General features: G+C 49.4%; 2 protein-coding genes across 5 annotated transcripts; both read left to right on the forward strand.

Annotated features, from left to right (window-relative positions):
• The first annotated feature begins 2,842 nt into the window (after positions 1-2,842).
• Positions 2,843-18,949, forward strand: GTF3C5 (general transcription factor IIIC subunit 5). 4 transcript variants are annotated; one of them, XM_066610551.1, is made up of 12 exons: positions 2,843-2,991; positions 4,388-4,604; positions 5,551-5,749; positions 7,134-7,329; positions 7,607-7,711; positions 8,793-8,907; positions 10,144-10,224; positions 10,864-10,961; positions 11,658-11,740; positions 13,892-14,034; positions 15,180-15,367; positions 18,867-18,949. In XM_066610551.1, the coding sequence occupies exons 1-11, from the start codon at positions 2,848-2,850 to the stop codon at positions 15,332-15,334; spliced, it is 1,536 nt and encodes a 511-aa protein (XP_066466648.1). In that variant the 5' UTR covers positions 2,843-2,847; the 3' UTR covers positions 15,335-15,367; positions 18,867-18,949. The 4 variants fall into 4 exon arrangements, with proteins under 4 accessions (XP_066466648.1, XP_066466647.1, XP_066466646.1 ...); XM_066610550.1 differs by lacking the exon at positions 18,867-18,949 and adding an exon at positions 15,523-16,052; XM_066610549.1 differs by lacking the exon at positions 18,867-18,949 and having other exon boundaries at positions 15,180-16,052.
• On the forward strand, positions 15,802-27,070 carry CEL (carboxyl ester lipase). The gene is made up of 11 exons (XM_066610548.1): positions 15,802-15,874; positions 18,867-19,017; positions 20,053-20,175; positions 20,490-20,687; positions 22,425-22,555; positions 22,665-22,772; positions 23,314-23,431; positions 24,232-24,418; positions 25,347-25,550; positions 25,995-26,192; positions 26,848-27,070. The coding sequence occupies exons 1-11, from the start codon at positions 15,866-15,868 to the stop codon at positions 27,020-27,022; spliced, it is 1,602 nt and encodes a 533-aa protein (XP_066466645.1). The 5' UTR covers positions 15,802-15,865; the 3' UTR covers positions 27,023-27,070.
• The last annotated feature ends 3 nt before the right edge of the window (positions 27,071-27,073 follow it).

A 27,073-nucleotide genomic window follows, 5' to 3' on the forward strand; every position in this document is an offset into this window, starting at 1 on the left:
CCCTTTGAGGTAGATGAGGCTGAGAGAGAGTGACCGGCCCAAGGTCACCCAGGCAGCTTCATATCTGAGCAGGGATTTGAACCAGGATCCTCCCGGTTTAACTCTCGTACCACTACACCATCCTGGATCTCTCTAATAAAAAGAGGGTGGGGGGGAGGGGGGTTAAACACATAAAAACACAAAACACCACATGTTGGTGTTTTAAGATATGATCCAGAAATTAAACTTTTCCAGTTAGAAAAAAGTACAGTGGCTGCATCTGCTGAGACTATATCACCTACGTAGTATAGGAGTGCCCTGGTATCAGCGGATAACCGGGGACGCCCCCCGCCTTCCAGATCCAACCAGATGTTTTTCTTAGGTCTGTCAGCAGCCTCTGTGGGCTTCAGATTGGCCTTTAGGGCTGAAAAAACGTGACTTCTGGTTTCCCAACACCTAACCCTCAGCAGGCACCATGAATGCTAACTTTGACCCTCAGTATGAGAAGAGTTTGACACCCTGTTCTAACCAAGTCCAGGGTTCCACAAAACAGTGTGAGAAACTGCTCTTGCATACAACAGTCAAGCGCGCTGCTGTTTCTCCGATATTTGTCAAACGGCATCTCCTAGTGTACATGAAATGCATAACAATTGCATAGATGAGCGTTTGCAAACAAGGGCATCTGGGATGTTAGATGTTGTGCCCTCCACTGGCAGATCTAGGCATTCATTGGTACAGAGAAGAAGAAAATACTTTCTGTTTCTGCATTTGGTTTCATGATGCCTGGAAATGTAAGAGGTTTAATAGGTCTGTGACAGTTCTGTGCAATGTCAAAATTAAATGTATAGAGTACAGTGTTTCTCAAACTGTGGGTTGGGACCCACTAGGTGGGTTGTGAGCCAATTTCAGGTGAGCACCTGGCACAGCCATCATTTAAATACAAAGCTGAAAAGACAGGGTAAGCTGCTGGGCAGGGCAGGCTCCCAGTGGGAGAGAGGCAAGGTGTTTGACCCTAAATAGGTGGGAGGATGTGATGCTGAAAAGGGTGGAGGGCTGTATGGTTGGAGAAGGATCCAAGTCTGCTGTGACTTCCAAGCTGGAATGTTTGAATTCCAAGCCATGCAAAACAACAGCACGAGCGCTCTGTGTATAATGGGATCTTTGGCTGATTGCAGCTGAAGCCTAATCAATGATGTCACTTCAGGCCATGACAGCACTTCTGGGTGAATGACACCGCTTTTGGTGGGTCCTGACAGATCGTCATTCGAAAAAAGTGGGTCCTGGTGCTAAAAGGTTTGAGAAGCTGTGCCATGGGAACTTTGATGGATCCAGCTGAGGTTTGAAGCCTAAATGGATAACATCGCGTCCGGCCATGACATCATGAAGATCCAGGAGGGTGTAGTGTAGTGGTGGCTCGGGAGTTGGACCTGGGCTATGCGCTGCCTACAGGGGCCTGCTCCCAGGGAAAAGGAGGACACTGAAGTTCTTTTTCCGAAGCTGAAAAAAGAGGATGTGATGTGGGAAAAGAAGACCATGTGAGGAGCTCCAGAAGGATCTCTCCAGACTGACAGAATGGGCAGCAAAATGGCAGATGCGCTTCAATGTAAGTAAGTGTAAAGTCATGCACATTGGGGCAAAAAATCAAAACTTTAGATATAGGCTGATGGGTTCTGAGCTGTCTGTGACAGATCAGGAGAGAGATCTTGGGGTGGTGGTGGACAGGTCGATGAAAGTGTCGACCCAATGTGCGGCGGCAGTGAAGAAGGCCAATTCTATACTTGGGATCATTAGGAAGGGTATTGAGAACAAAACGGCTAGTATTATAATGCCGTTGTACAAATCTATGGTAAGGCCACACCTGGAGTATTGTGTCCAATTCTGGTCGCCGCATCTCAAAAAAGACATAGTGGAAATGGAAAAGGTGCAAAAGAGAGCGATTAAGATGATTACGGGGCTGGGGCACCTTCCTTATGAGGAAAGGCTACGGTGTTTGGGCCTCTTCAGCCTAGAAAAGAGACGCCTGAGGGGGGACATGATTAAGACATACAAAATTATGCAGGGGATGGACAGAGTGGATAGGGAGATGCTCTTTACACTCTCACATAATACCAGAACCAGGGGACATCCACTAAAATTGAGTGTTGGGCGGGTTAGGACAGACAAAAGAAAATATTTCTTTACTCAGCGCGTGGTTGGTCTGTGGAACTCCTTGCCACAGGATGTGGTGATGGCGTCTAGCCTATACGCCTTTAAAAGGGGATTGGACAGGTTTCTGGAGGAAAAATCCATTACGGGGTACAAGCCATGATGTGTATGCGCAACCTCCTGATTTTAGAAATGGGTTATGTCAGAATGCCAGATGCAAGGGAGGGCACCAGGATGAGGTCTCTTGTTATCTGGTGTGCTCCCTGGGGCATTTGGTGGGCCGCTGTGAGATCCAGGAAGCTGGACTAGATGGGCCTATGGCCTGATCCAGTGGGGCTGTTCTTATGTTCTTATGACCGCTTGGGACAGTCAGCCTTGCCCACCTCGCGGGGTTGTTGTGCGACCAGAAGGAGGAGGAGAACTATGCACACCAGCCTGAGCCCCTAGAGGTATAAAAGTGTGCAAAATAAGAATAAAATAAATGAAAGGCCCAGGGGAGGGTGGTGGCCAGGCCATGGTTGTGCCCCTCCTCCAGTGAGGATGTCCCACTGCTCTGGTTCCAGGCTCTACTGTAAAGCCTGGCTCCGTAGGAACCTTTCTTCCCCGGAACCTTGGTGCCGCGGAACTAGTTGCCGCGTGGGAGACCGCTTTGAGGGACGGACCGGGGAAGGTTTTTAAGGACGGACCAGCGCTATTCCCCACCCCCGTTTCTAAGCGGGCAAGATGGCGGCCCGCAGGAGCCTTGCTGGTGTCGCCACGCCGGAGCTGAGTCGCGAGCGGCGGCTGGTGTCCGTGGAGTACCCCGGCGTGGTGCGGGACGTGGGGAGGATGCTGCTGACTCTGGGAGGCGAGGAGGGCGTGTCTCGGGTGAGGAGGGGGAGGGAGCGGGCTGCGCTCTGCGCTCTGCACATGCTCAGGGGCACTCTTGTCTCGCCCCCTCCACAGCCTCAGCTGCGGTGGGGGGGGCCCAGCCGCTCCCCCCCGGCCTCAGCTGCGGTGGGGGGGCCCAGCCGCTCCCCCCCGGCCTCAGCTGCGGTGGGGGGGCCCAGCCGCTCCCCCCCGGCCTCAGCTGCGGTGGGGGGGCCCAGCCGCTCCCCCCCCGGCCTCAGCTGCGGTGGGGGGGCCCAGCCGCTCCCCCCCCGGCCTCAGCTGCGGTGGGGGGGCCCAGCCGCTCCCCCCCCGGCCTCAGCTGCGGTGGGGGGGCCCAGCCGCTCCCCCCCCGGCCTCAGCTGCGGTGGGGGGGCCCAGCCGCTCCCCCCCCGGCCTCAGCTGCGGTGGGGGGGCCCAGCCGCTCCCCCCCCGGCCTCAGCTGCGGTGGGGGGGCCCAGCCGCTCCCCCCCGGCCTCAGCTGCGGTGGGGGGGCCCAGCCGCTCCCCCCCGGCCTCAGCTGCGGTGGGGGGGCCCAGCCGCTCCCCCCCGGCCTCAGCTGCGGTGGGGGGGCCCAGCCGCTCCCCCCCCGGCCTCAGCTGCGGTGGGGGGGCCCAGCCGCTCCCCCCCCGGCCTCAGCTGCGGTGGGGGGGCCCAGCCGCTCCCCCCCGGCCTCAGCTGCGGTGGGGGGGGCCCAGCCGCTCCCCCCCGGCCTCAGCTGCGGTGGGGGGGGCCCAGCCGCTCCCCCCCCGGCCTCAGCTGCGGTGGGGGGGCCCAGCCGCTCCCCCCCCGGCCTCAGCTGCGTTGGGGGGGGCCCAGCCGCTCCCCCCCCCGGCCTCAGCTGCGTTGGGGGGGGCCCAGCCGCTCCCCCCCGTCTCAGCTGCGGTGGGGGGGGCCCAGCTGCTCCCCCCCCCAGCCTCAGTTGTGAAGTAGGAAGCAAGTTACTCCTCCACAGCCTTGGCTGCAGTGTAATGGGGGCAAGCTGCTGCTCCCCCGCATTGTAAGGTAGACCTTGCCTCAAGGGACTTGGTCCTCCCCCCCTCCGGTTCCTGAACCTTATGTCAAAAATCTTGGTGCAACTAAAGAGGAGTGGTCTTAATGCGCAGCATGGATAAGCAAAAATCCTAATAGTGAACAGGCTGATAAACAGAGAAGACTGTACTGGCCTATCCACAAGGATGGCATAAGGGAGTGGAAGGTGAAGTAGAGACATTTCAATGGGTCAAGTTTAGCCAGTGGGTTATCCCATGGGTCACGTTTAGCCTCTGTCTCTTTGTGTCTTTTAAATATATATAGAAAAGGATGGTCATGGGGATCGTGCATCTAGAGAGATCTCTTGCAGGAGTTGCGTCAGAGCTAATCATCATTACCTGTGTATGATGTCCATCCTATTTAGATCTACGCGGACCCAAGCAGAAGACTGGAGCTGTACTTCCGCCCCAAAGACCCCTACTGTCACCCGGTATGTGCCAACCGCTTCCCAACATCCTCCATGCTGCTGAAGGTGAAGAGGAGGACTAGAAGGAAGCGTACCGAAGCAGGAGATTGTGATGAAGAGGTCAAGTTTGAAGTGGAGATCCTTGGAATTGTTTCCAGTGTTTATAAGTTTCAAGGTAATTGTTCTGACAGCTAGTATGACTGCCAGCAGCTCTCCAGATGGTGCCTGAGGGTTTGTACCTGAGATTCTTTTACGAAGAAGCCAAGGGTAGAGTCTCTGACCTTTTGTGTCCTCCTAAACCTCCCCGGGGATCAGGCACAGGAGGCCCTTCCTTGTAAATTGTATCAGATTTCATCACTTTGTCTTTAACGAAGTCTCTATCCCAGGGTTTTTCAAACTGTGGGTCAGGACCCACTAGGTGGGTCGCGAGCCAATTTCAGATGGGTCCCCATTCATTTCAATATTTTATTTTAATATAGTAGGCTTGATGCTACCATGGTACGTGACTGCATTTGGGAAAATGTTACACATCTGTACTTTTAACAGGCTACTATGCGTATGCTTTTAACAATGATAATATAATGTAATCTCTTGACTATCGGGGTAGTCTATCAATTTCTCTGTACGCCTTCTTGACATCTGGTCAAAAATGTAAGTACAGGCATGCCCCTGTGTATCGGTGGGGCTTCCATTCCAGAAACCCCCCATGGATAACTGAAACCACAGATGGGGGGCCCCCCGTATCCTCATAATGCCTTTTAGAGGCGTAAAAAGTTACACCTGGTTTTTGTCAAAAAAACCTAGAAGTTACTTTTTTTCCCTTCTGATAGTCTTTCTGAGCCCCGCAGAGGCTGTGGGTGATCGCATGTGGCCTCTGCAGGGCTCAGAAGACCCTCTAGAAGTGAGGGGAGCACAGTGGATCCAATCTACGGTTAATTGAAACTGGGATCCACGTTACGCAGGGCCCCCTGTACCTTGCTGATACTTAACGATCGGCTAGTGTTTATTCAGTTTCAACAAGATATTTGTTTGTCGCATTGGTTTCCTTCAGTTGTGCAGTGAGGGGTAATCTGTGCAGTAAGGGTGGATTCATGTGTCTGTCTCTCTCTTATACTCCACAGGGATGTCTGATTTCCAGTATTTGGCAGTGCATTCTGGGCCCGATGGCAAACAGACGTCCATGTACGACAAGGTCCTGATGCTCAAGCCAGAGAAAGAGGAGTTCTTCATGAATGACCTGCCATTGTATATTCCTCCACCCATTTTTTCACGCCTGGACACGCCTATAGACTATTACTATAGACCGGAGACCCAACATAGGTCAGTGTCTTTCTTTTATGGTGCTAAGTAGCTGTTTGCTAATCATTTAGGATTGATAACAGCTTAGGGTTGGTACTTTTTCTCTACCTGTTTCCATGTGCTCAGTGACTGAAAATAGCTGCTTTGTGAAGTTGTTGGTGGAGGCACTGGTGAACAAGCATTGGACGCTTCTAGCCGCCTGTAGCTGCTATTGGTTCTGGCAGCTACTCCAGGCATCAGTGGGGAGCCCATTTCCAGCCTTTCCTGGCCAACTCTCTGCTTCCACTGCCTAGTGGAGGGGTGTCAAACATAAAAGCAGCCCCCAGAACCAACCGTAGATCTCTAAATTGGGACAGCTGATCGCATCTGGCTGAAATGCCACGGTGTCCACTGAGCTGGCATTGACCAGAGGTGACCCATGTCTCGTAATCTTGGTGCTTGTCAGTTAATAGGGGCTGCACCTGGAATGCCTCCCAGGCTTTTGTTCTTCTTACTGTTGTCCTTCATTGAGACCAAAACCAGGAAGAAAATGTAATCTCAAGACCGGTTTGTTGCTTTTTGACTTCTTTTGGCCTCTTGAGAATTCTTTTTACATTATTATTATTATTATTATTATTATTATTATTATTAACAGTATTTATGTACCGCTTCGAATTAATCTTCGAATTAACCTTTGAATGAACCTTTTCCTCCAAATGGTTTGGGATTTGGAGCTGAACGGCCTCTGAACTTGGAAGTGCCTCGAAGCCATTTGTGGACTTGTTCTCTGTGAATTTGTTTCTCCCTTGAAAGCCAGACAGTGGGCCCTTCTTATCCGTGGGGTTGGTATTCACCGAACAGATCCCCTAAGGACAACGAGGGCCCACTGTGTAAGCCTGTGGCCCACCACTACATCCTGTGGGAGTGAGTTCCCTAGGCTATGTACCTTGTGAAGAAGTCCTTCCTTCTCTTCTCCCACCGATCAGTTTCATTGGGTGTCCCTTTGTTTTAGCATTGTGAGAAAGGAACAAAACCTCCATTGTTATCCACTTAATAATAATTTACATTTGTATAGCACTTTTTGAGTATGCAAAGCACTCTACATGTATAGTTTTGTGTTTATCATTACAATATCCCTGTAGGATAGTTAAGTATAGTAGTATTATCCCAGTATTGCAGTTGGGGAGCTAAGCTTCAGCTGTGCCCCCCTTGCTTTTTTTTCTAAACAGTGCAATCTTGTCCGTATCTACTCCAATTGAGTTCAGTAGATCTTAGTCCCAGCTAAATGGTGTAGGATTACAGCTGAAGAACCCCAAATGTTGTAGCCTTTCCTTGTTAGGAAGGGCCGTGGAGTAGTGTGGGTGTGTTGAATATTTTGCAGAGCACAACTAATAGATTTGCAGCTGATGTTTTCTTTGCTTCTTAGGGAAGGCTACCAGAACCCCACTCTGTCCAGTGAGAACCTGATCGGTCTCAGCAGGGCCCGTCGACCCCACAATGCCATCTTTGTCAACTTTGAGGATGAGGAGATCCCCGTGAAGCCCCTGGACGCAGCCGAGCGAACCTGGAAGAGGGTTTGCAGCAATGCTGTGGATCACAAAGCAGAGGACGAATTGAGAAAGGTAGGTCTGACCGTAACCTTGAAGCTTACGCTTCTGTTTTATTACTACTACTACAGGGGTGTGTCGCTTAGGGCCTTCCGCTTAACGATAGACCGCATATATAACATGGCTGCCTCCTGAATAACTCTTGTTTCCATGCTGAGAACTACAATGTCACAGAGTTCAGCCAATGGTGATCATTTTAAAAAGGAGACTCCCTTCTTGTTAGGGAGCCGCATTTTGTCACGCCTGTTTTAATTTTTTCTCTCTCCTCCTCTCCTTTCTGTTTCTCTTTCAGCTCTTTGAGCGTCGCCCGATCTGGTCTCGCAACGCTGTCAAGGCCAACATCAGCATTCATCCCGACAAGCTTAAGTTTCTTCTGCCATATTTAGCATATTACATGGTGAGCTGATGATGTTTTGCTGCAGTTGTGGTGGGGTAGTAGCTTTATTCATTCTGTACTGCAGTGTGCTGCTAAAATTACCTACAGCAGTGGATCCAGCAGTCAGAGTTTAGTGTTTGGGGGAAGGAAATTACACAACTATGCATTTCACCAGAAATTGCACAGCCAAGAAGAATTGGGAAGAATTAATATATGTGGGATCCTAAAATAGCTTAGAAATTGTCAGTCTTCTATGTAAGGGGCCAACATTATTGCTTCGGGAATGTCCCGTCCCAGGAAGCCTTGAGTTTATTCTTGGGATTGTGTTGCTCTCCCAACTTCTTAAGTTCTCGGCTGCTGTCAGTACATTTTACGATGGATTGATTTACTGCATCTTGCCTTTCTGCCAATGCGCAGGGTGGCTCATAGTTTAAAATAAAGGCTTGCAATTTGGCATGATGGAATAGAAACAGGGTGGAAATTGGGGAAAATAAGCAGCTTCAAGATTTCGTCATCAGTGCTTAAGGCAGTTCTGGGAAGGGAAAAGCCGAATGTTTCCCCTCAGGTTCATGGAGAGGACCTCACCTTTCTCCCTTTGCTTTTTCTTGATGTTTCTTGGGAATGACATAGTATATAAATCCAAAATCACATTTTGGGATATCCCAGGAAAAGCTTTTTGAGCAGTTTAATGGGAAGAAAGTTTTGAAACCAGCTTTGCAATTTTAACAATAACCCTGAGAAATCCAGAGCTTCGGAAGGGGGCAGAAAGACTTGGTAGCACCAAATTTGAGTTTCTTCCCCTCCTGCTTCCCAGGCCAGGAAGCCGAGAGGGCAAGAACACCTGAGGTTTTCTCTTCTTACAGATAAGCCTCTCTAAAGGCAAGAACTCGCAGTGGAAGGGGGAAGTAGGAAGCAGGGCACTGCAACCAGTGTTGAAATGGCAGCTAGGCCCCTGGATTTCTGTGGCTTTGAGCCAATATTTGTAGTTTGAGAATACTCTTTCCCCCTCTTTGCTCATATTAAGAATGTTAAAGCATATCTGTAGAGAAGAGTTGCAAAGAGCTTAAAAATCAGTGCTTCCAACCCTGTGTTGCCCCTGCAGCTAACAGGACCCTGGAGAAGCCTGTGGGTTCGTTTTGGTTACGATCCCAGAAAACACGCAGAAGCAAAAATCTACCAAGTCCTGGATTTCAGAATTCGCTGCGGGATGAAATATGGTAAGAATAGATCCCTGTAGCCATGAAACTGCTGCTGTGTTCCATCCATCTTGAGGCTGACTCAGGCACCCACAGCCAGCCTTCATGCTGCTCCCCTTCCATGGATTTGAGGAGGATGGCATGAAGGAACTCTTCTTGTTGAGGAACCTCTGGGTTCCTGTCATGAATATGTACACGTTAGGCCTAGGTTAGCATGTGGAGCCTGAACCAAACTAAGTCAGTAACGGAGAAGTGGCTCGCAGTTCCTAGCTACAAAAATGTGAGTAAACAAACAAACAGGTTGTTGTCTCTCCTTTGCTGGCCAGAAAGGACAGACTTGCAACCCATTGGACAGACAGACAGAAAAGGCAAGAATTGCAACCCATTGGAATGTAGCACCTTTGCAGACAGAAAGGCGCCCTATCAAGCTGATGAAGTGCAGCTGTGGATCTCCAGTTGGGAGGGGTAAGAACTAGGAGGACTAGCAACCAGACCCACTTAGAGAAGGTTCTGTCCTCAAAAGTTTCTGATTGGACAGTCTAAATAAGTATGAAGTCACCTCAGTGCTATTAGCATAAGAAGTATAATAATGAGTGCCCCAAGGGGTGTGTCCGGTTCTTCTTGGGCAGAGTGTTTGGGTGCAACATCCTGCACGCCGTGAGCTCCATTGTCCACCATGGGCATCTGGCCTCACAGGTAGCCTGGAGCTAAAAAGATCTACAAGAGAAGCTGACCCAGGAGAGAGTTAGGGATTAATAGAGATAGCCAGCTAGCTTTATTATTTTATTGCTGATATGTTTCCTAGATATTTATGCCTCTAGCATTTGCTGCCTTATGTAACCTTATGTACTTAATAAACTAAAATCTCTTTTACCAAGTTGTTGCATTGTTTGTTGGGGACAAAGGTTCAGAATCCTGCCTGGCCGTTCAGCAAGCTACCAAGTGCATTGAGGTCTAGTAACTTGAGGACTGAAGCTTTAATTGGAGAAAGAGCTCAGTGCCTGCAAGGGATAGAGTTAAGCCTAGAGGGTCTCAGTGTCCCTGGACTGAGGCACTGGCACATACAGGGTGGTGGCAGTACTACTGGACGGGGGGCCTTGAGGGCTTTAGGGTTCGAGAACCAAGAACTCTGAGCACCCCAAACCCCCATAAGTTTGCAACAGTTCCCCAAAGCAGAAATTGAAAACTTCCACTGGTGTAATGGCTCCCTCCTTGGGGTGCTTTTGCTTCTTAACGAGTGCCTCTTCCTTTCCGTAGGGTACGCCCCGAACGAGATGCCTGTAAAAGCAAAACGCAGCACTTACAACTACAGCTTGCCCATCACCGTCAAAAAGCCAGGTATGCTATGTAGGTGGGAGGTTGGGGTGTGTGCATGGGGGGCTGCTTTACCTTGTGATCACCATTGTCTGATTGCACCATTCACCATTGTCTGATTGCATTTTGGCCCTCTTTGTTCCCTAGTACAAGGCATGGGTGAGAGAAGCCAATTTCACTGCCTTGATCGTCTGCATGTTGTTGGCCTGTTCCTGCTATATGGAGGCAGAGCCGGCCCAAGGTCTTCTTGTGCCTGGACAGTATGCCAGATGCCACCTTCCCTTATCCAGCAGCCCACCAGCTGCTGCTGCTGCCACCACAGCTTCTCCTCTTTCTCCTACGCTCCACATTTGAAGAGGAAATAAAGGGGTCCTCTGCACTTCCTCCATTCCTGTCTTCAGATCTGGAAAGTGGAAGGGAGCGGAGCATGGGGCAGACAGATGAGTGTGCATCCTGCTTTGTGTGCGCATTGATCTGTGGGTGGCTCGATCCATGTGGATGGTTAAATCCGCGGTTGGACGCCCCGTGGATGTGGAGGGTGTGCTCTCCTTGCTTTTACAAATATGAATTGAAAGGAGGAAATAAGTCGTGTTGTGTTGTGGTGCCCCTCTATGACTTTTCATGTCCTTGTGTAATTTGGGTTTCTCTCTTTGCCCTTTTCAGTCAGTCACTCCGTCGGTATTCAGGACCTGAAGCAAGGGCTGAGCACCTCTGGGGCGCCCAATGCGAAAAAGCCAGCTTTTAGCAAGTACAAGCTCAAAGTAGGTATCGATCTCGCTTTTTTTCTTTTCCTTGCTCTGCAGAAAGGAGATATGATTCTAAGCACTTTGTCTCCTGTTGGGGGAGAGAGGTTTATTTAAAGGCTCTATTTAAAGGTGGTTGGTGCAGTCTTGGCGGGGCGATGGTCTCTTTGCAAAATTCTTAGTCCCAAGATCTCACAAGATCCAAGGTGGCGAGATTTGGGTGCCACCATCCTGGATCTCACGAGATTTCATGCGCTCCAAGATGGCAGTGCACGAGATAGCCAGTAGGAAGGGGCCATGGCGCACAGTTTGGGAACCGCTGTCTTGGGGTAGGAGCAGGACTCGGCTGGGGGTAGCTGATCCTCCAAAGGTATGTAGAGCTGTGGCCAGGTTCAGAGGTGATTCCTGTGAGTGTGCTGAGAAGTGTAGCTGGCTCTGGCAGGGAGCTCAGGGTTGTTGGCTCAGGGCTTAAACTGAGGGAAGTGGATTAAACAGCTCCCAGTTTTCTCCCTCTGCTCAGTTTCCAGTTCTCTACCTGTTCTCCTTGTCTTGGCTGCTTAAATACTTGTGAGAGACTCTACCCTCCTCGCTGAGACTGTAGGGGGCCCAAGACCTTCCACAGCCGCCAACAAGCCACCAGTATAAAACAAAGTTGTATGGCTGTATCTCTGCCTTCAGGTTCATCCTGTTTCTCTCTGTGTGTTTTTTGATTAGGAATCGATCTATATCTTCCACGAAGGGTCCCTGCCTCCCTACCGACAGATGTTCTATCAGCTCTGCGACTTGAACGTGGAATGGTATTTACGCCAGTTCTCAGAAGTTGCTCAGATTACTTAGCCAATTCACAGCCACATTACCTTCTGGGTGTCTTTTCCTGAACGTTATGTGTAGCTTCGTCTCTCCCGTGGTGAAAATGTTGCTGATTTTACTAGGAGAAGGTGTGAGGCTTGTATTTAAACACTTAAGAGTGAAATGCAGGTGTGCGTCACATTTCTATGAAAACAAGAAGTGCAAACTGCAAGATTTTTGTTGTGGAGCCCAACTTTCTCTGAACTCCTTGGTGCTCACTTCATGCTCTAGATCAGTGGTTTTCAACCTTTTATATCTCCCGGCACACTGACAAGGCACTAAAATGGTCAAGGCACACCATGCTGCCACTGGGGACACGCATCTCCCATTGACCATATTAATGACCCCCCCAAATTCCTGTGGCACACCTGTGGACCACTTGTGGCACACCAGTGTGCCATGGCACAGTGGTTGAAAGTGGCTGCTCTAGATCACATTTTTAGCCTTCAAGGGTGGAAGTCTTCTGCCTGAGTCTTCCAGCCTTTATCTTTCAGATTCAAATCTTCCCAGTTTGTTCTCTTTCAGTTATGTCCACATGCACCACAATCTCTCCTCCCCACCTTTCTCTTTCACAGCACTACAGTTCATTCATTTAAACAGAAAGCTCTTTCCCCCTCCTGGCCCTGCCTCCACCCCCCCAGCGCGAAGAGTGTTGCCTCTCTAGGACTCTTCCCTATACTCTCCCCATTTAACCCTTAGAGTTCCTGGGTAGCAAAGCATTTTAAGGCTTTTTTGGCCCTCTTTCCTTGTCTTGCTGCATTTAAGTTTCAAACCTCTGAAGTGCAGCGAGTACTTGGAAGCTTGGATGAGCTTGGTGCGTCGTCCCATTTTGGTTACGATCTATTCGGCACCAGGGTGGGGCCTTTAGTAATAAACAGATAACCTGTCTGTCTAAAAGCCAGGTCCCAGCATTCCAACACACCCAAGTGTGATCAGGAAGTGGTCTGTGGAACTCCTTGCCACAGGATGTGGTGATGGCATCTGGCCTGGACGCCTTTAAAAGGGAATTGGACAAGTTTCTGGAGGAAAAATCCATTACGGGTTACAAACCATGATGTGTATGTGCAACCTCCTGATTTTAGAAATGGGCTGTGTCAGATGCAAGGGAGGGCACCAGCATGCAGGTCTCTTGCTGTCTTGTGTGCTCCCTGGGGCATTTGGTGGGCTGCTGTGAGATACAGGAAGCTGGACTAGATGGGCCTATGGCCTGATCCAGTGGGGCTGTTCTTATGAAGCAGAACCCAGATACAAGCATTCTTGGTGGCTGATGTGATCCTAGAGCAGCATTTCTCAACCAGTGGCACTCATATCACTGGTGCTACTTGAGATGGTGTCCATTGGTACTTGTGGGATTCCCACTGCCTGGCAGCAAAATCAGCAACACAGTGCAACAAGCAGTGTTAGGAGGTTCAGCTCGATGGGTGCAGCTCCAGCGTGCGCTTCTTGCACACTCATAAAAGCACTCCCAGCCACCTGAGCCTCTTACTGGTGTCTGCTGCATCCAGTCTGGCCTCCCAACCTGGAAGTAACTGTTGGTGACATCATTGCCAGTTACTTCCAGTGGTAGTTCAATAGGTGGACCTTGCAAAGCGTTACAATGGGGAAGAAATGTTGTTTGTTTGTTTGTTTGTTTGTTTGAGGGGTTGATACCCCACATAAGGGCCCTCAAGGTGGCTTACAAAATATTTAATACAATAAAAACAATAAAAATGCTGCTCTAGAGAGGTACTTGAGTGCATCCCAACTTGGGATGCACTCCTATATGTTTGCCCTATATTTTGAGTGGCAGCTACTCATCTAGGAAGAGCCAGTCTCTTTCCACACATGGTGCAGATTGAGGGGCTGATACTCTGGGCTTTTCCACTCTGCACTGCCCTCCTTTCCTCCACACTTGCCCTTTCACTCCATTCCCATTTTCCTTTTCAGATCAAGGGGGAAAAGAGTGGCATGGGGGTGGTACCCTGGGAAATATCGGGCCAGCCTTGCTCTGCCTTCACTTTTCTCACCCTGCAGCCGTTCCCCACAATCTCCCTAAAAGCAGGACCAGGAGTTTTTTGTTGTTGTTTTTTTTTTTCAGACCTGCTTCTGGTCTCTTCCAGCTTGCAGAAGATCATCCACCGGAACGACGGCATGGAGGTGGAGTGCACGGAGCGGGACGGCTGGTGCCTCCCCAAGACCAACGATGACCTGAGGGACACCATATCTCTGATGATCAAGCAAATAATCCGATCCAAAAGGCCTGGTAACGATGACTCTTTATGACAGGGAGAGTAAACCAGAGGGGAATGGGTGTGGGCCGGCCAGCCACCTTATATTTAAATTTGGAATGTTCACCTGTTTCCCACTCATGTGCTTTTTCTTAGCTGCCTCGTTTTCACTGAAATGCTCTCCACACACCCCCCAACCCACCATGCGCTGTCCGTCATTTTCTTAATACTAGTTAAGCTTTTGCACAGTACTTTTTCTAAGTGCACAAAGTGCTTCACCTGCATGATCTTTAATGGCCACCTGCTGTTATGGTTGCATGTGCCAAGCACAGGAGTTGGACTAGGTGACCTCGAAGATCGCCTTCCAACTCTAGCATTATACGGCTGTCTTTCAACCACAGGCCTGCAAGCAGGGAGAGGCTGATCCTTCTCGATCTTTGTCAGGTGCCCAACCTGCCTGAATGCGCTTAATAAGAAATATACACGTGCTTTCTTTTGTATCTGTGGGGGATATATTCAAGAAACTGCGGATATGGGGGAACCGAAGCCTAACTGAGTCCCTCACTTCTCCCCCACACCCTTTAATTTTGTTTACATTCTTACTGGTGACACCAAGAAGAATGTTCCTTCCTTTTACTGAATGCTATAAGCCAGTGGTTCTCACACATTTAGCACCGGGACCCACTTTTTAGAATGAGAATGTGTCAGGGCTCACCAGAAGTGATGTCATCAAGCAGGAAAATTTTTCACAATCCTAGGCTGCAATCCTGCCCACACTAACCCAGGAATAAGTCCCATTTGCTGTCATTGTTAAAAGAATATAAATAGTAGCTTGTTAACAGTACAGGTCTGTAACACTTCCCCAAATGCAGTCACATACCATGGCAGCATCAAGTCTAATCTATTAAAAATAAAATACTGAAATGAATGGGGACCCATCTGAAATTGGCTCGCAACCCACCTAGTGGGTCCTGACCCACAGTTTGAGAAACACTGCATAAGCATTCGCGCCTGCACCATGCAGGCTGGCAGCCCAACGGGTGCTTCAAGAGAATAATCAAATGTTAACAGGAATCCATTAACTTCTTGCTTCGGGGGCGTTTGCTGTCCATGCCACAAAAGGAGACCCCCCTTTGCTCCCATATTAAAAAAAAAAAATCTCTTTCCTTGTTTTGCGCAGCTCTGTTCACGAGCACGTCGAATGCCGAGGAAGGCAAAGAGCAACTGACATTCGAGTCCGGGGAGGAAGAGGAGGAGGAGGAGGAAGAAGAAGAATTCAAGCCATCAGATGGGAGTGAAAATGAGATGGAAACGGAGATTCTGGACTACGTGTGATGCTGCAGAGCTGACCCTGTGGAGATATTCCCGGTGAGGACCTTGGATTTCTCCAGGGGAATGGATTGGTAAACCAGGTCAATCTGTGGATCTGATGTGTATATATCCATTTCTCTCACGTCATCCATGGATGTGTTCATTATAAACCACCCAGCGTGATTCTTTTCCTGGTGTTTGTTTACCACAAGGTTACGTGACAGTTGACCCCACATGCGACAATTCCCATGTTCGATCTGTGGATTGCTAGGTGATTCCTCTGGTGCCATTTCTCCTGAATCTCGTGATCATTTCGTGGATTTGGGATGAGGAGGATATGTCTGCCTGGAGTGAGCTTCTCTGCTTCCCCTATTGACTCATAAAGACATTCCCTTTTGGGCTTGGTTCCGATGTCCGTTGTCTGGATCACAAACGCTGGTCAAGGGAAAAGAACACATTGCTCATGTGAGTGTGGGCAGCACTGACCCAACTGCCTTTCCATACTTTGGGAGATGCTTTATTAGGCCTCTGGAATGAACATGAGGACTCTGTTTCATGTGCCAAGTAAGAAACAAACTGTGAGCTCTCTAGAGCCTCCTCTTGTCTTCTTAATAGAATTTGTTTTGTTTTCTGTGATGTTTTGTCTATTCATAGGTTGCTTGTTTTGTTTGTGTTCAAAGAGCTAATGCCCCTAAATTTTTGGGTGTGGTTGGATTAGCCAGAGATTGAAATAGGCAGTTCTAGGCAGCTGAAATAAAGAAAAACTTTACAAGATGTGTCCCTACTCTCCAGCGACTTTCTGGTGCTGAAGTAGCTGTTAGTTTTTGAGTTCTCTCCTCTGTGAAAAGGGGTGTATTGTTCTTTGCTTTCAGAAGTGGAGGTAACATGAGGGAGTGAGGTGCTGGTCTCATTAGTTTCAGGAAAAGTACTCTGCAACTCTTTGAGATGGGTGTGTGTCAAAGAATCATACAGGTGGGACCTCGGTAACCACAGGGGTTCCATTCCTTGAAACCCCACAGATACCAAACCTGCAGATAATAAGATATGTGGGGGGGGGGCTCCCTTTGAGGACTTCTGGACATGCGTTTGAAGGTGTTCCGAGGTTCAGGGAGGCGGCACGCAGCCTCAGAATGCATCCCAGAAGCTTCTCAGAAGGTTTTAAGAAAAACTGGACGTGCATCTCAGAAGCTTCTGATCTCCATGTGCTCAGAGCACCTGTTCTGGACAAGGGAGCAGTTAAAAACAAGCATGTGCTCAGTAGTAATTAAGAACATAAGCAGATCCCTGCTGGATCAGGCTCAAGGCCCATCTAGTCCATCTTCCTCTATCTCACAGCTGCCCACCAGATACCTCTGGGAGTGCACAAGATAAAAAAAATACTTGCATCCTGTTCCCATGCCCTTGCATGTGACGTTCAGAGCTGGCCTGCTTCTCGAACAAGGAGGAAGCGTATGCTGTCATGGTCTGTAATCTGTGATGGACATTTCTTCCAGAAATCTGTCCAATCCCCTTTTCATGGCATCTAGGCCAGACTCCATTACCACATCCTGGGGCAAGAGGTTCCACAGAGTAATCACATGCTAGGTGAAGAAGTATTTGTGTCTGTTCTAACTCCAATGGTCAAAACTCTTAATTGTCAAACTCTGGGCTTAGTTTTGCCTGTAACTTTATCAATAAACAGGTTCCTGCCAAGGAGTGTGAGAGAGCACCAGCTGCTGGATGGGGGTAGAAACCAACCAGCATGACAGGAAGCCAGGGCTTCCTTGGGATTGCATCGTGGAAATCCTTGGAAGCCTTGCCAGGTGGCCCGGCAGTTTCGATAATTACTTGGCGGGGTTTTTGCTGATATACTGTTTTCCTAGCCTGCATGGAGATAACTGGTCTTGTGTTCAGGGTATAAAAGCATCTCTTGACACGGAGGCTGCCCCGTTCATTCAAGGCACGCCATGGGTCATCAGGAAGTTTTGTGTTTCGCCCTTGCCCTCTGCCTGGGGGCAGCGGGGGCTGCAAAGGTATCCCTGGGCGTAACCGCTAAAAACCGGCACCCACTGTAGAAAAAAGAGCTGTTGGATTTAGGACTGACATGTATGTGAATTTTTCCTAAGGCCGTTTCAGGGCCACGTGTTGAAGAAGTGGGCCTCTAGTTTCGTCGGCTCGTGGGGGCTTTAAACTTTGGAGGGGGATCACCCAGCAGCCTCCCTCTCGTGCGAAATGACAGGCTGGTTTTGAAATATGGGTTAGCTGGACGCTGTGCTGGTTGCTCACAGCTGAGCGTTCCAGGACGTGTGGGGGGAGGGGGGGCTGAATCAGTGCACCGATTTAAGATCTACTGTTTTGGCAGCGTACGTGAGAGGAGGTCGTAGCTGATGATGCTCAAGGAAGATGCTACAGGCAGGGGGGTTGGATTAGATGACCTTGCGGGTTCCCTTCCAACTCTAGGATTCTATGATATTGTCACAAGGGAGATAGCAGAAGAGGGAATGAAAGCGGGGGAAATGTGGGGGACTGTGTTTAATGGTTTCTGTTGCATGTACTTAAGCTTGGCTATAGCAGTGAATGAGGGACAAAGGGGCACCCAAAATGTCTTGGAAAAGGTGGCCTAGTAAAAGGGTTTGGAGCACAGAAACACCTGCAGGCATCACAGAAGCAGTTCCAGGCATAAAGGGCAGCAAGAGAGACCTTCAGATAATTGAGTGTTAGAGCTGGAAGACTAAAGGTCAAAGAACATAAGAAGAATCCCGCTGGATCATGCCAAAGGCCCATCTAGTCCAGCTTCCTGTATGTCACAGTGGCCCACCAGATTCCTCAGGGAAAACAAAAGATCTCCTTTGCACCTGGCATTCAGAGACGGCCTACTTCCAAAACCAGGAGGTTGCACGTATTTTTTTTTTTTATTACAGGCAGGAGTGTCATGGAGCAGGAGAGCTGATTGGTTGGGGGGGAAGAGGCTGGTGGGGGCCTTTGAAGGCGCTTATGAGAGCTCAGCGGCCAAGCACCTGGTCAACCTGCAAAAACTCCCTAGTTTGCCCCCTGGTGTATCCAGGGAAGAGGCACTCAAGTGGCTGGGCTAGGAATGAGTGTGAAGAGCTGAAGAGGCAGCACTGACCAAGAAAGACCAGTGGCCTGACTCTGTATCCTGTAGCTGCTCTATCCACGCCAATTTCTGTTTGCAGGTGTAGTCGGGGGAAAGGGGTCTTCGAAGGCCACCCTCTCTGACACAGACATGCTGCTGGTTCAGGTACTGGCAGAGGAGCTGGTCCAGTTTTTGCGCTAATCCTCCACTCTCCTGCACACTTCTGATTACAGTTCACACTCTTCTGATTCTTTCCCTTTTCCAGTCCAGGGATTGGAACGGCAGAGGCTTGAGCTAGCTTTGTTCTCTGACCGGCTGTTTCCTAGATTGTGGGTCGTTTCCTTATCGCCTTTGTGTTAACGGTTTGTGCTCTCCTCCGTGGATGTTTTGTAGAAGCTGCCTGGATAGCCTGTTGCGCTCGTAAGGTGCAATCTACGTTTAAAGCAGATATTCTCTCTCTTTTTTTTGGTGGCGTGCGTTTAGCTGGGCATTGTGATCACAGAAGGTGGCTTTGTAGAAGGGGAGAACAAAAAACTGAGTCTCTTTGGGGATTACATGGATATCTTCAAAGGGATCCCCTTTGCTGCACCGACGAAGACTCTTGAAGATCCCCAACCACACCCTGGCTGGCCAGGTAAGGGTCTTTCCCTGCATTTTTTTTCCTATACGTACTTAGTTTTTGGATTTGCCTTACTTGCAACAATCTGTAACAGATTACAGACTCTGTAATCTGCAGCTGACTCTGAAATGAACAGAGTGGATGGACAGAGGGGATGGACAGAGTGGATAGGGAGATGCTCTTTACACTCTCACATAACACCAGAACCAGGCAACATCCACTAAAATTGAGGGTTGGAAGAGTTAGAACAGACAAAAGAGAATATTGCTTTACTCAGCGTGTGGTTGGTCTGTGGAACTCTTTGCCACAGGATGTGGTGATGGCGACTGGCCTGGATGCCTTTATAAGGGGATTGGACAAGTTCTGGAGGAAAAATCCATTACGGGATGCAAGCCATGATGTGTGTGCGCAACCTCCTGATTTTAGAAATGGGCTATGTCAGAAGGCCAGATGCAGTGGAGGGCACCAGGATGAGGTCTCTTGTTATCTGGTGTGCTCCCTGGGGCATTTGGTGGGCCACTGTGAGATACAGGAAGCTGGACTAGATGGGCCTATGGCCTGATCCAGTGGGGCTATTCTTATGTTCTTATGTTAAATGTGCAAACTCCTTTAACCCCATTTGGGGGGTGGGAAGACTGAGGTGTAGCTTGGTACATATTTCATAGGCGTTAAAACACACATGTGGTCTTCTAATTTGGGAGGTGGCCAAAAGTACCAAGCTTGGATTTGACACTTTTCCCTTGCTAATTCAATAAATACTTCTGTGATTTTCCTTTAAAACACTTTATGAATTTTTTGTTGTTGTTGAAAAGTGGTACATAAGTATTCATCATCATCATCATCATCATCGGTGACTTTATTTTTTAAACCCCAAGAGGTCCTGATCCCACAGGGATACCTCTCTTACCCTTGCTATGGTGGAACTTCTTCCAGGGCAATGTGAAGCCCAAGCCACAAACTCGTCTCTCAAAATGCATGCCCTCTAGAAGATTTAAATTATCATTTATGTATGTGTACGTTAAGTTTTCCCCCCCCTCTCTTGTCACTTAGGTACCCTGCAGGCCAAGGCGTATAAGAATCGGTGCATGCAATCTACGCTCACCCAGACGGACACTCGTGGCTCTGAAGATTGTCTGTATCTGAACATCTGGGTTCCCCAAGGGAAAAAGGAAGGTATAGCTGGCGTCTTATTGTCATGTCTGCTCCCAGAGACATCTGGTGGGCCACTGTGAGATACAGGAAGCTGGACTTACGTAGACCTTGGGCCTGATGCAGCAAAGCTGTTCTGTTGTTCGTATACACTGCACAGCTGCCAACTAATGTGTCCACAGAGCAAGAATTTGGTGTCTCAGCAAGACACCAGTCCTCAGTGAACCCTGGGTAGTGAGAGGTGCTGATGATGTTCAGTTTTGTCCCCATTTCCTTTCCTGCTGGTGCTCCTTTACCCACCCTCTCTTCCTCTCTCTCACCTTCCTTTTCTGCTTCAGTGTCAACCAACTTGCCGGTTATGATCTGGATTTATGGGGGCGCTTTCCTCTGGGGAGGTGGACAAGGGGCCAACTTCCTGAACAACTACCTCTATGATGGAGAGGAGATTGCAGATCGAGGGAAAGTCATTGTGGTCACCTTCAACTACCGCCTCGGACCCCTGGGTTTTCTCAGCACGGGAGATGCCAACCTTCCAGGTAAAGTGCCTCCTGGGTGTTTTCAGGGTGGGCTTTAAGCCAAATTGGACTTATTGCTCTCAATTGGGCCGTGTACCTAAGGGGGTCTGGCGCTCGGGTAAAAATAAAAAATCATTTCACAGTCACTAAGTGGTTTTGGTAACTATTTACGTTTCAAAGGTAATCTGTACATTTTTCTTTTGTTTGTGGGCTTACATGTATGCAATTTTCTATTAAACTGTACTTAGAAGCATTTGGTCCACTAAAGCCCTTTCTGCCCAATGTTACATGTACTCGACAGGGACCAGATGTGTACATCTGTGGGCCGGGCAAAAATGGGTTAAACCACATGCACTTTTTAAGTGTCCATTTTGTTTTATTTCCCTTCTGTTGGAGAGATATAAAGTCTATAATAAATTGTGTTCATATCTCTGAGGTTCTACAGACCTTGACTGTGAACTTGGGGCCCTGCCGAAAATTGTTCCCAGTTGAGCCCCACAGCTCCTATATGTATTAGGGCACAATCCTAACCCCTTATGTCAGTACTTTCCAGCACTGGCATAGCGGTGCCAATGGGACATGTGCTGCATCCTGCAGTTGGGTGTCACTCATGGAGGCCTCCTCAAAGTAAGGGAATGTTTGTTCCCTTACCTCAGAGCTGCATTGCCCTTGTGTCAGTGCTGGAAAGCACTGACATAATGGGTTAGGATTATGCCCTTATTCACCTTCCCCTCTGTGTCCCTTGGGGTAAACTTGGAAGTGCAGCAGTGCCCCCCCCCCCAGTCAGAGTTTATTGCAGAAGCCAAATTCAAACTAGGCAAGGCCTGATTTGCAACTGGATCGCTAAGTCACTGTGCTACTCCAGCTCCCCCTAGTAAAGCTTGATCATGAAGTAGTTCACATGTTGGCAAACATGTTAGGCTCCAGGGGTATGTTTGCAAGTCATTTAATGCCCCTCTCTTGCTGTAGCTGTCCATTTTACTTAGGATGCTGTCAGTGTTGTCAGTTTCAACACACACACTCCCCCCCCCAGCTTGTCAGTTTCAGTCCAGGAGCTTTCAGTTTCACTGGGGAGCCCCTGGGAATGCTTTTGAGAATTGGCTGCAAACCAGAAGTTGGGGAGCTTCTTTATATGGATTTATTTAATGCTAGATTTCTCAAACTGTGGGTCGGGACCCACTTGGTGGATTGTGACCTGATTTCTGATGGGTCCCGTAGAGCCTCCAATAAAAACACAGGGAATGGAAAGATCAGGCAACTCATTGCCTCAAGTCTTGTGGCTATTCAAAAATCAGAGAGCTCCTAATTGCCCTGCAAAGAGCTGAGCTCCTGCCATTTGCAAACTTGTTTCAATATAGGGAGAGGCTCTTTTTCTCGGATGTGTTTTTTTCCCCAAGTTCATCAGTGACAGGTAGTGAGAGGGCAGGTGACGGATGGGTCACACAACCAGGCCCCTCAAGCCCTGAAGCTTGAGGCTGCCTCATTACAAGAAATAGATCAAGTTTTTTTTTTTCAAATAAAAAAAATAAATGAAATTTTGCTTGTAAATAAATACTGTATCTTTCTAGATCACCTCTGTTTTAAGTCTTATAAAGCTAGGTAGGTCCCAATACCTACCGAGTGTCATTTTTAAAAAGTGGTGTCAGCTAAAATGTCTGAGTACTACTGATTTAGTGAATGTGTCCAAAGGCAAATGCTTCACAAGCTGAACATTCTTTAGACTTAACCTGCCTGACAGCTCATCTCTTCTTTGCCCAGGTAACTATGGGCTGAAAGACCAGCACATGGCCATTGCTTGGGTCAAGAGAAACATCAAGAACTTTGGAGGAGACCCTGATAACATCACAATCTTTGGAGAGTCGGCTGGAGCCGTCAGTGTCTCCTTACAGGTGCGTGGGGTCCTTGATGGGCTGCCGTCTGTGGTTGTGTGACCTCTGAGGTGACCGCAGGAGCAGGCTTTGAGTTTTAGTGTGTGTTGTCCCTCTTCCTGCACTGTAGATGCTGACTCCTTACAACAAAGGGCTGATCAAACGGGCCATCAGCCAGAGTGGGGTTGGCCTGTGCTCCTGGGCCATACAGGAGAACCCTCTCTTCTGGGCTACCAAGGTAAAGTGGCATCAAGACAAGGGGGGTAAACTCCTAAGCAGTGTGTGGAAATCGTAATAATTGCCTGTTCGTTGTATCCTGAGCTCTAGTGCTCCTGTGCAACCCACCTCCAGCTGTGATCAGAAATCACCAGGGTGAACTGGGAAGCACTTCTGGTCATGTCCGGGAGGACCTCTGAGGCTATCTAGCCATTGGCTTGGCGTCCGCTGATACTCAAGTCCGTGGATAACAAGCCCACAGATAAAGAGATCCCACAGAATGTGCATGATTGTATTCTGGTTGACCTAATCGTGGGAGAGGGTGCAAAGGCCCCTCTCCCACCCACCCCAGCCACTGGCAATCTTGCTCCCAGCTTTGCTGGGTTCTGAAACGTCGCCCATCTCCACCCATGTGCTTTCAAGCCTGTTATTATGGGGGTTCTTCTTGATTTGAATTCATATCTCCCCCCCCCCCCCGGTAAGGAGCCTTTTGAAAGTAGGTCCAAGGATCATAGAACTCTAAGGCTAAAGAGGCCTTCTTTTCCCCGCTTGCATCTTTGCAGGTGGCACAGAAAGTGGGCTGCCCCACAGACAACACCACCAGGCTGGCCAACTGCCTGCGGGTGACCGACCCCAAAGCTCTGACACTGGCCTACCACCTGGAGGTGCTCAACTTGCCGTGTAAGTCAGTCTTTGAGCAAGCAGTGTGGAGGGGCGGGTGGGATTCTCCAAGCCGTTTGGACTGCGGATTGATGCAGGAGGGCAGGTAAATAAACTGAGAACAAGGAAGTCTGCCCTCTTGTGTGACTGGAAGTGCCAGAGGGTTGGCAAATAAACAGGGACCCTCTGGCACTTCGGACCCTCCGGCACTTCCAGTCACAGCCACATGAGGGCAGACTTCTCTGTTCCCTGTTTTTCTGCCAACCCTTTCGCACTTCCGGGCACAGCCACAGGAGGGCAGACTTCTCTGTCCTCTCAAATCAACAGGGAACAGATAAGTCTGCCCTCTGCTACCTACCTCCTGCTGTCTGTCCAGGTTTTCTTTATAGCTCACAGGCAACTTGAGCTTATTTATTTTTGCACCATCCTGGCTCTCGATCTCTAGATGTTAAAGAGTAGCCAGGTTTGGAAATGGCTTCCTTGTCACACCTGCTTTCCCGGCCCCTCCCAGGGCTGGCTCTACAGGCTTCCAGACCTCCCTATCTAAGATGCTTGCAGTGCTTTGCCCCTCCTGGCCTAAATCAAGAGGCCTCTCTTGTTAGTTCTTCCCCACTCACTACTGCCCAAGCACAGTGATTTACTGTCGATAGAATTAAACCCCTGAAGGCTGGTCCAAAGCCTCCCAGTGCCTGATGTGGGGTGTCAAATGCTCCCTCTCCCCTTGCATGCCCTCCCGCTTACCCAGCCTCCTGTGCCTGTAGACTTAAAAACACCTGCTCATTGTTGCTATGATGGATTCCTCCCTGTCTTCACCCCTACAGATCCTCTTGTCCATTACCTTGCCTTCTCCCCGGTGGTCGATGGGGACTTCCTCCCGGATCGCCCCGAAAACCTTTTTGCCAATGCCGCTGACATTGACTACATTGCTGGGGTGAACAACATGGATGGACACTTCTTTGCTTCCATTGACATGCCCGCGCTCAACCGCCCACTCGTGAAGATCACGGCGTAAGGGGAAGGGGGACAGTGGTGGGGACCATAGGAAGAGAAAGCAACCTTTATGCAGGGTGTAGAAGAGCGGTCTTCAGTTTTAAGAGTTGGGATCCGCTTTCCATCTCGCCCTGCAACATGGGACCATCCTTCAAGGGCTCAGAGGACAAGAGGGGTGGGCAGTGAACTGCCACAGTGTTCCTTGCGTAGCCAGCAGTGGTCCATTGCCACACACTGCCATTGTTATGTGCCTTCGTTCCTTGCAGGCCGAATGGAAGGCCGAGCAAGTGGGAGACTGGAAGTCCTGGTCAGAAGCCAGTGTCTCTGGGTTTTTTCTCCTCACCAGCCCTGTCTACTGTGTAAACCGAGCAGACCCAAGTCTCAAACGAAAGCCGCAACAGCAGTGCTGTTGGTGACTCAGCTTAGATGAGATCACAGCCTACCCCTGGATAGGGTCGTCTCTATAGGTAGTGTATGTGGAACTGACTTTTTGATGTCCCCTCCCCATGATGCCCCTAAAGTAACCACACTTGGAAAAGTGAAAAAGGTAGAGGATACTGGATTTTTTTCCCCATACACCAGTGGTTCCCAAACTTACCTGGGTCACTGCACCCCTGCAGCCTCTTCCTCCTGGCTCAGCCATGCACCACCATCTAGGTTCTCACTGAATCTCATGAGATCCAAGATGGTGGCACCCAAATTTCGTGAGATTTAAGTGCCCTCCTCTTGGATCTCACAAGATTTCAGTAGAACCAAGGTGGTGGTGCCCAGGAGAACATAGGAGGGGCTACTGGAGAATCCCACGGCACCACAACGCCCAAAGGCTTTGTGACCCTAACCTGGGGAGCGCCTACATAGACCGACACCCCCCCAACCTTGCATGCTCCCTGCCAAGAGATGAAACTATATAAGAAACTTTCCATGTCTGGTCTTTTTCCCTCCGTAGTGATGAGGTATACCATATTATGCGGGGGCTGACCATGGTGAAGGGTGTAGATGGAGCGAACGCCACCTTCTCCCTCTACACCAAAGTGTGGAGCGACAACGTGGATCAGGAAGTCATGAAGAGGACGGTGATCGACGTTGAGACCGACTACATATTTCTGGTTCCGACCCAGCAAGCGCTTGATCTGCATTACCGAAATGCCAAGTGAGTAAGAGGGGTAAGCTTGGCTGTTCACGGGTTTGAGGAGTGGGGACTAACCTGGAATTCAGCCCCAGGGCCGAGTCTTGAGGGCAGATGCTGAAGCAACCTTCCTTGAAGCTAAGGTGTTCCTAGTCTAACCAGTGCCTCAGTGGTTGACCTTCTGGGAGCATCCATGACAGGGGTGGCCAACTGTGACTCACGAGTCACATGCAGCTTTCTGATGTATAATGTGTGGCTGATGGAACTATGTTGGCTGAGCTTTTTTTTTTGCACCACAATTAATATCTAAATAAAAAATTTTCATGCTTTACAATTATTTACTGGGTACAAACTGAGAGTCTGCTGGATTAAAACACAAGTTTAATGTTTGTGGTGAGTAAATACATTTAAGAATTTAAATGCTTGAGCATTCACAGTCTGCCCATTGCTCTCCCCCTATCTTTACAGGAGTGCCAAGACATACAGCTACTTGTTCTCCCAGCCCTCCCGAATGCCACTCTACCCCAGCTGGGTAGGGGCTGACCATGCCGATGACCTTCAGTATGTCTTTGGGAAGCCCTTTGCCACCCCTCTGGGCTACTTGCCTAAGCACAGGACTGTCTCCAAGGCCTTGATTGCGTACTGGACCAACTTTGCCAGAACCGGGTAAGGAAACCTGCTTACCTCCCTGCGTTTTCTTCTGACCAGCGACCCTTATAGGCTTCCTCCAACAAACGGACTGTTACCCATTGAGCAATTACTTTAAACCCTAGTGCAGTGCTGCCCAAACTTTTTAGCACTGGGACCCACTTTTAAAAAAGACAATGTATCATGACCCACTAGACAAAGTCTAGAGCTGAGACCCTCTAGCCACAGATTTCATTACCCATGAAATTTGGTATCCACAGGGAGTCCTGGAACAGATCTGCCTGTCTGTTTTACTGGAGACTCTGGTTGTGTTATGTGACTGGAGTCTGGCTAGGCAGGGTTAGCAGGTAGTACTTAAGGGCGCAGTCCCAGTTCTCCAGCACTGACATAGCTGCGCCAGTGTGGTGTGCACTGCATCCTGCAGTGGGGAGGTAGTCAAGGGGGCCACTTCAAGCTAAGGGCATCTTTGTTGCCTTACCTTGGGGGCTGCATTGCGGCTAAGTCAGTGCTGGAAAGTCAGTTAGGATTGCGCCCTCATTCTCTAACATCCCCTAACTTGACTTTAGAAGAGGGCATCTGTTCTGTCGAACTCATCTCTTCTGGGGAGAAATGTGATATTTAAAGCTTGTCCCGTACCACTGAGTGAGCACTTACGTGCTTCTCTCCCTCCCAGTGACCCCAACAAAGGGGAGTCGACTGTGCCCATTGGCTGGGTCCCCTACGATTCTCAGGACGGTCACTACCTGGAGATCAATAGCGACATCAACTACGATTCGGTCAAGCAGGGCTTAAGGTTGCCTTACGTCCAGTTCTGGGAAGTTGCCTACCGTAACCTGCCGGACGTGTAGAAGCTGCATGAATGAAAAGGCAGCTGCTGATTAAAATCCGACTTTACTCTC

The sequence above is a fragment of the Tiliqua scincoides genome, chromosome 16, assembly GCF_035046505.1.
Source record: "Tiliqua scincoides isolate rTilSci1 chromosome 16, rTilSci1.hap2, whole genome shotgun sequence".
Classification (NCBI taxonomy): Eukaryota; Metazoa; Chordata; class Lepidosauria; order Squamata; family Scincidae; genus Tiliqua; species Tiliqua scincoides.

What these genes read in the sequence shown, in the direction of transcription:
- GTF3C5 (XM_066610551.1), top strand. Translation starts at nt 2,848, where the DNA reads ATGGCGGCCCGCAGGAGCCTTGCTGGTGTCGCCACGCCGGAGCTGAGT. An exon ending in CATATTTAGCATATTACATG is followed by an intron (nt 7,712 to 8,792) that starts GTGAGCTGATGA and finishes TTGCCCCTGCAG; the next exon opens with CTAACAGGACCCTGGAGAAG. An exon ending in AATCCGATCCAAAAGGCCTG is followed by an intron (nt 14,035 to 15,179) that starts GTAACGATGACT and finishes TGTTTTGCGCAG; the next exon opens with CTCTGTTCACGAGCACGTCG.
- CEL (XM_066610548.1), top strand. An exon ending in GGGAGATGCCAACCTTCCAG is followed by an intron (nt 20,688 to 22,424) that starts GTAAAGTGCCTC and finishes TTCTTTGCCCAG; the next exon opens with GTAACTATGGGCTGAAAGAC. An exon ending in CTGCATTACCGAAATGCCAA is followed by an intron (nt 25,551 to 25,994) that starts GTGAGTAAGAGG and finishes CTATCTTTACAG; the next exon opens with GAGTGCCAAGACATACAGCT.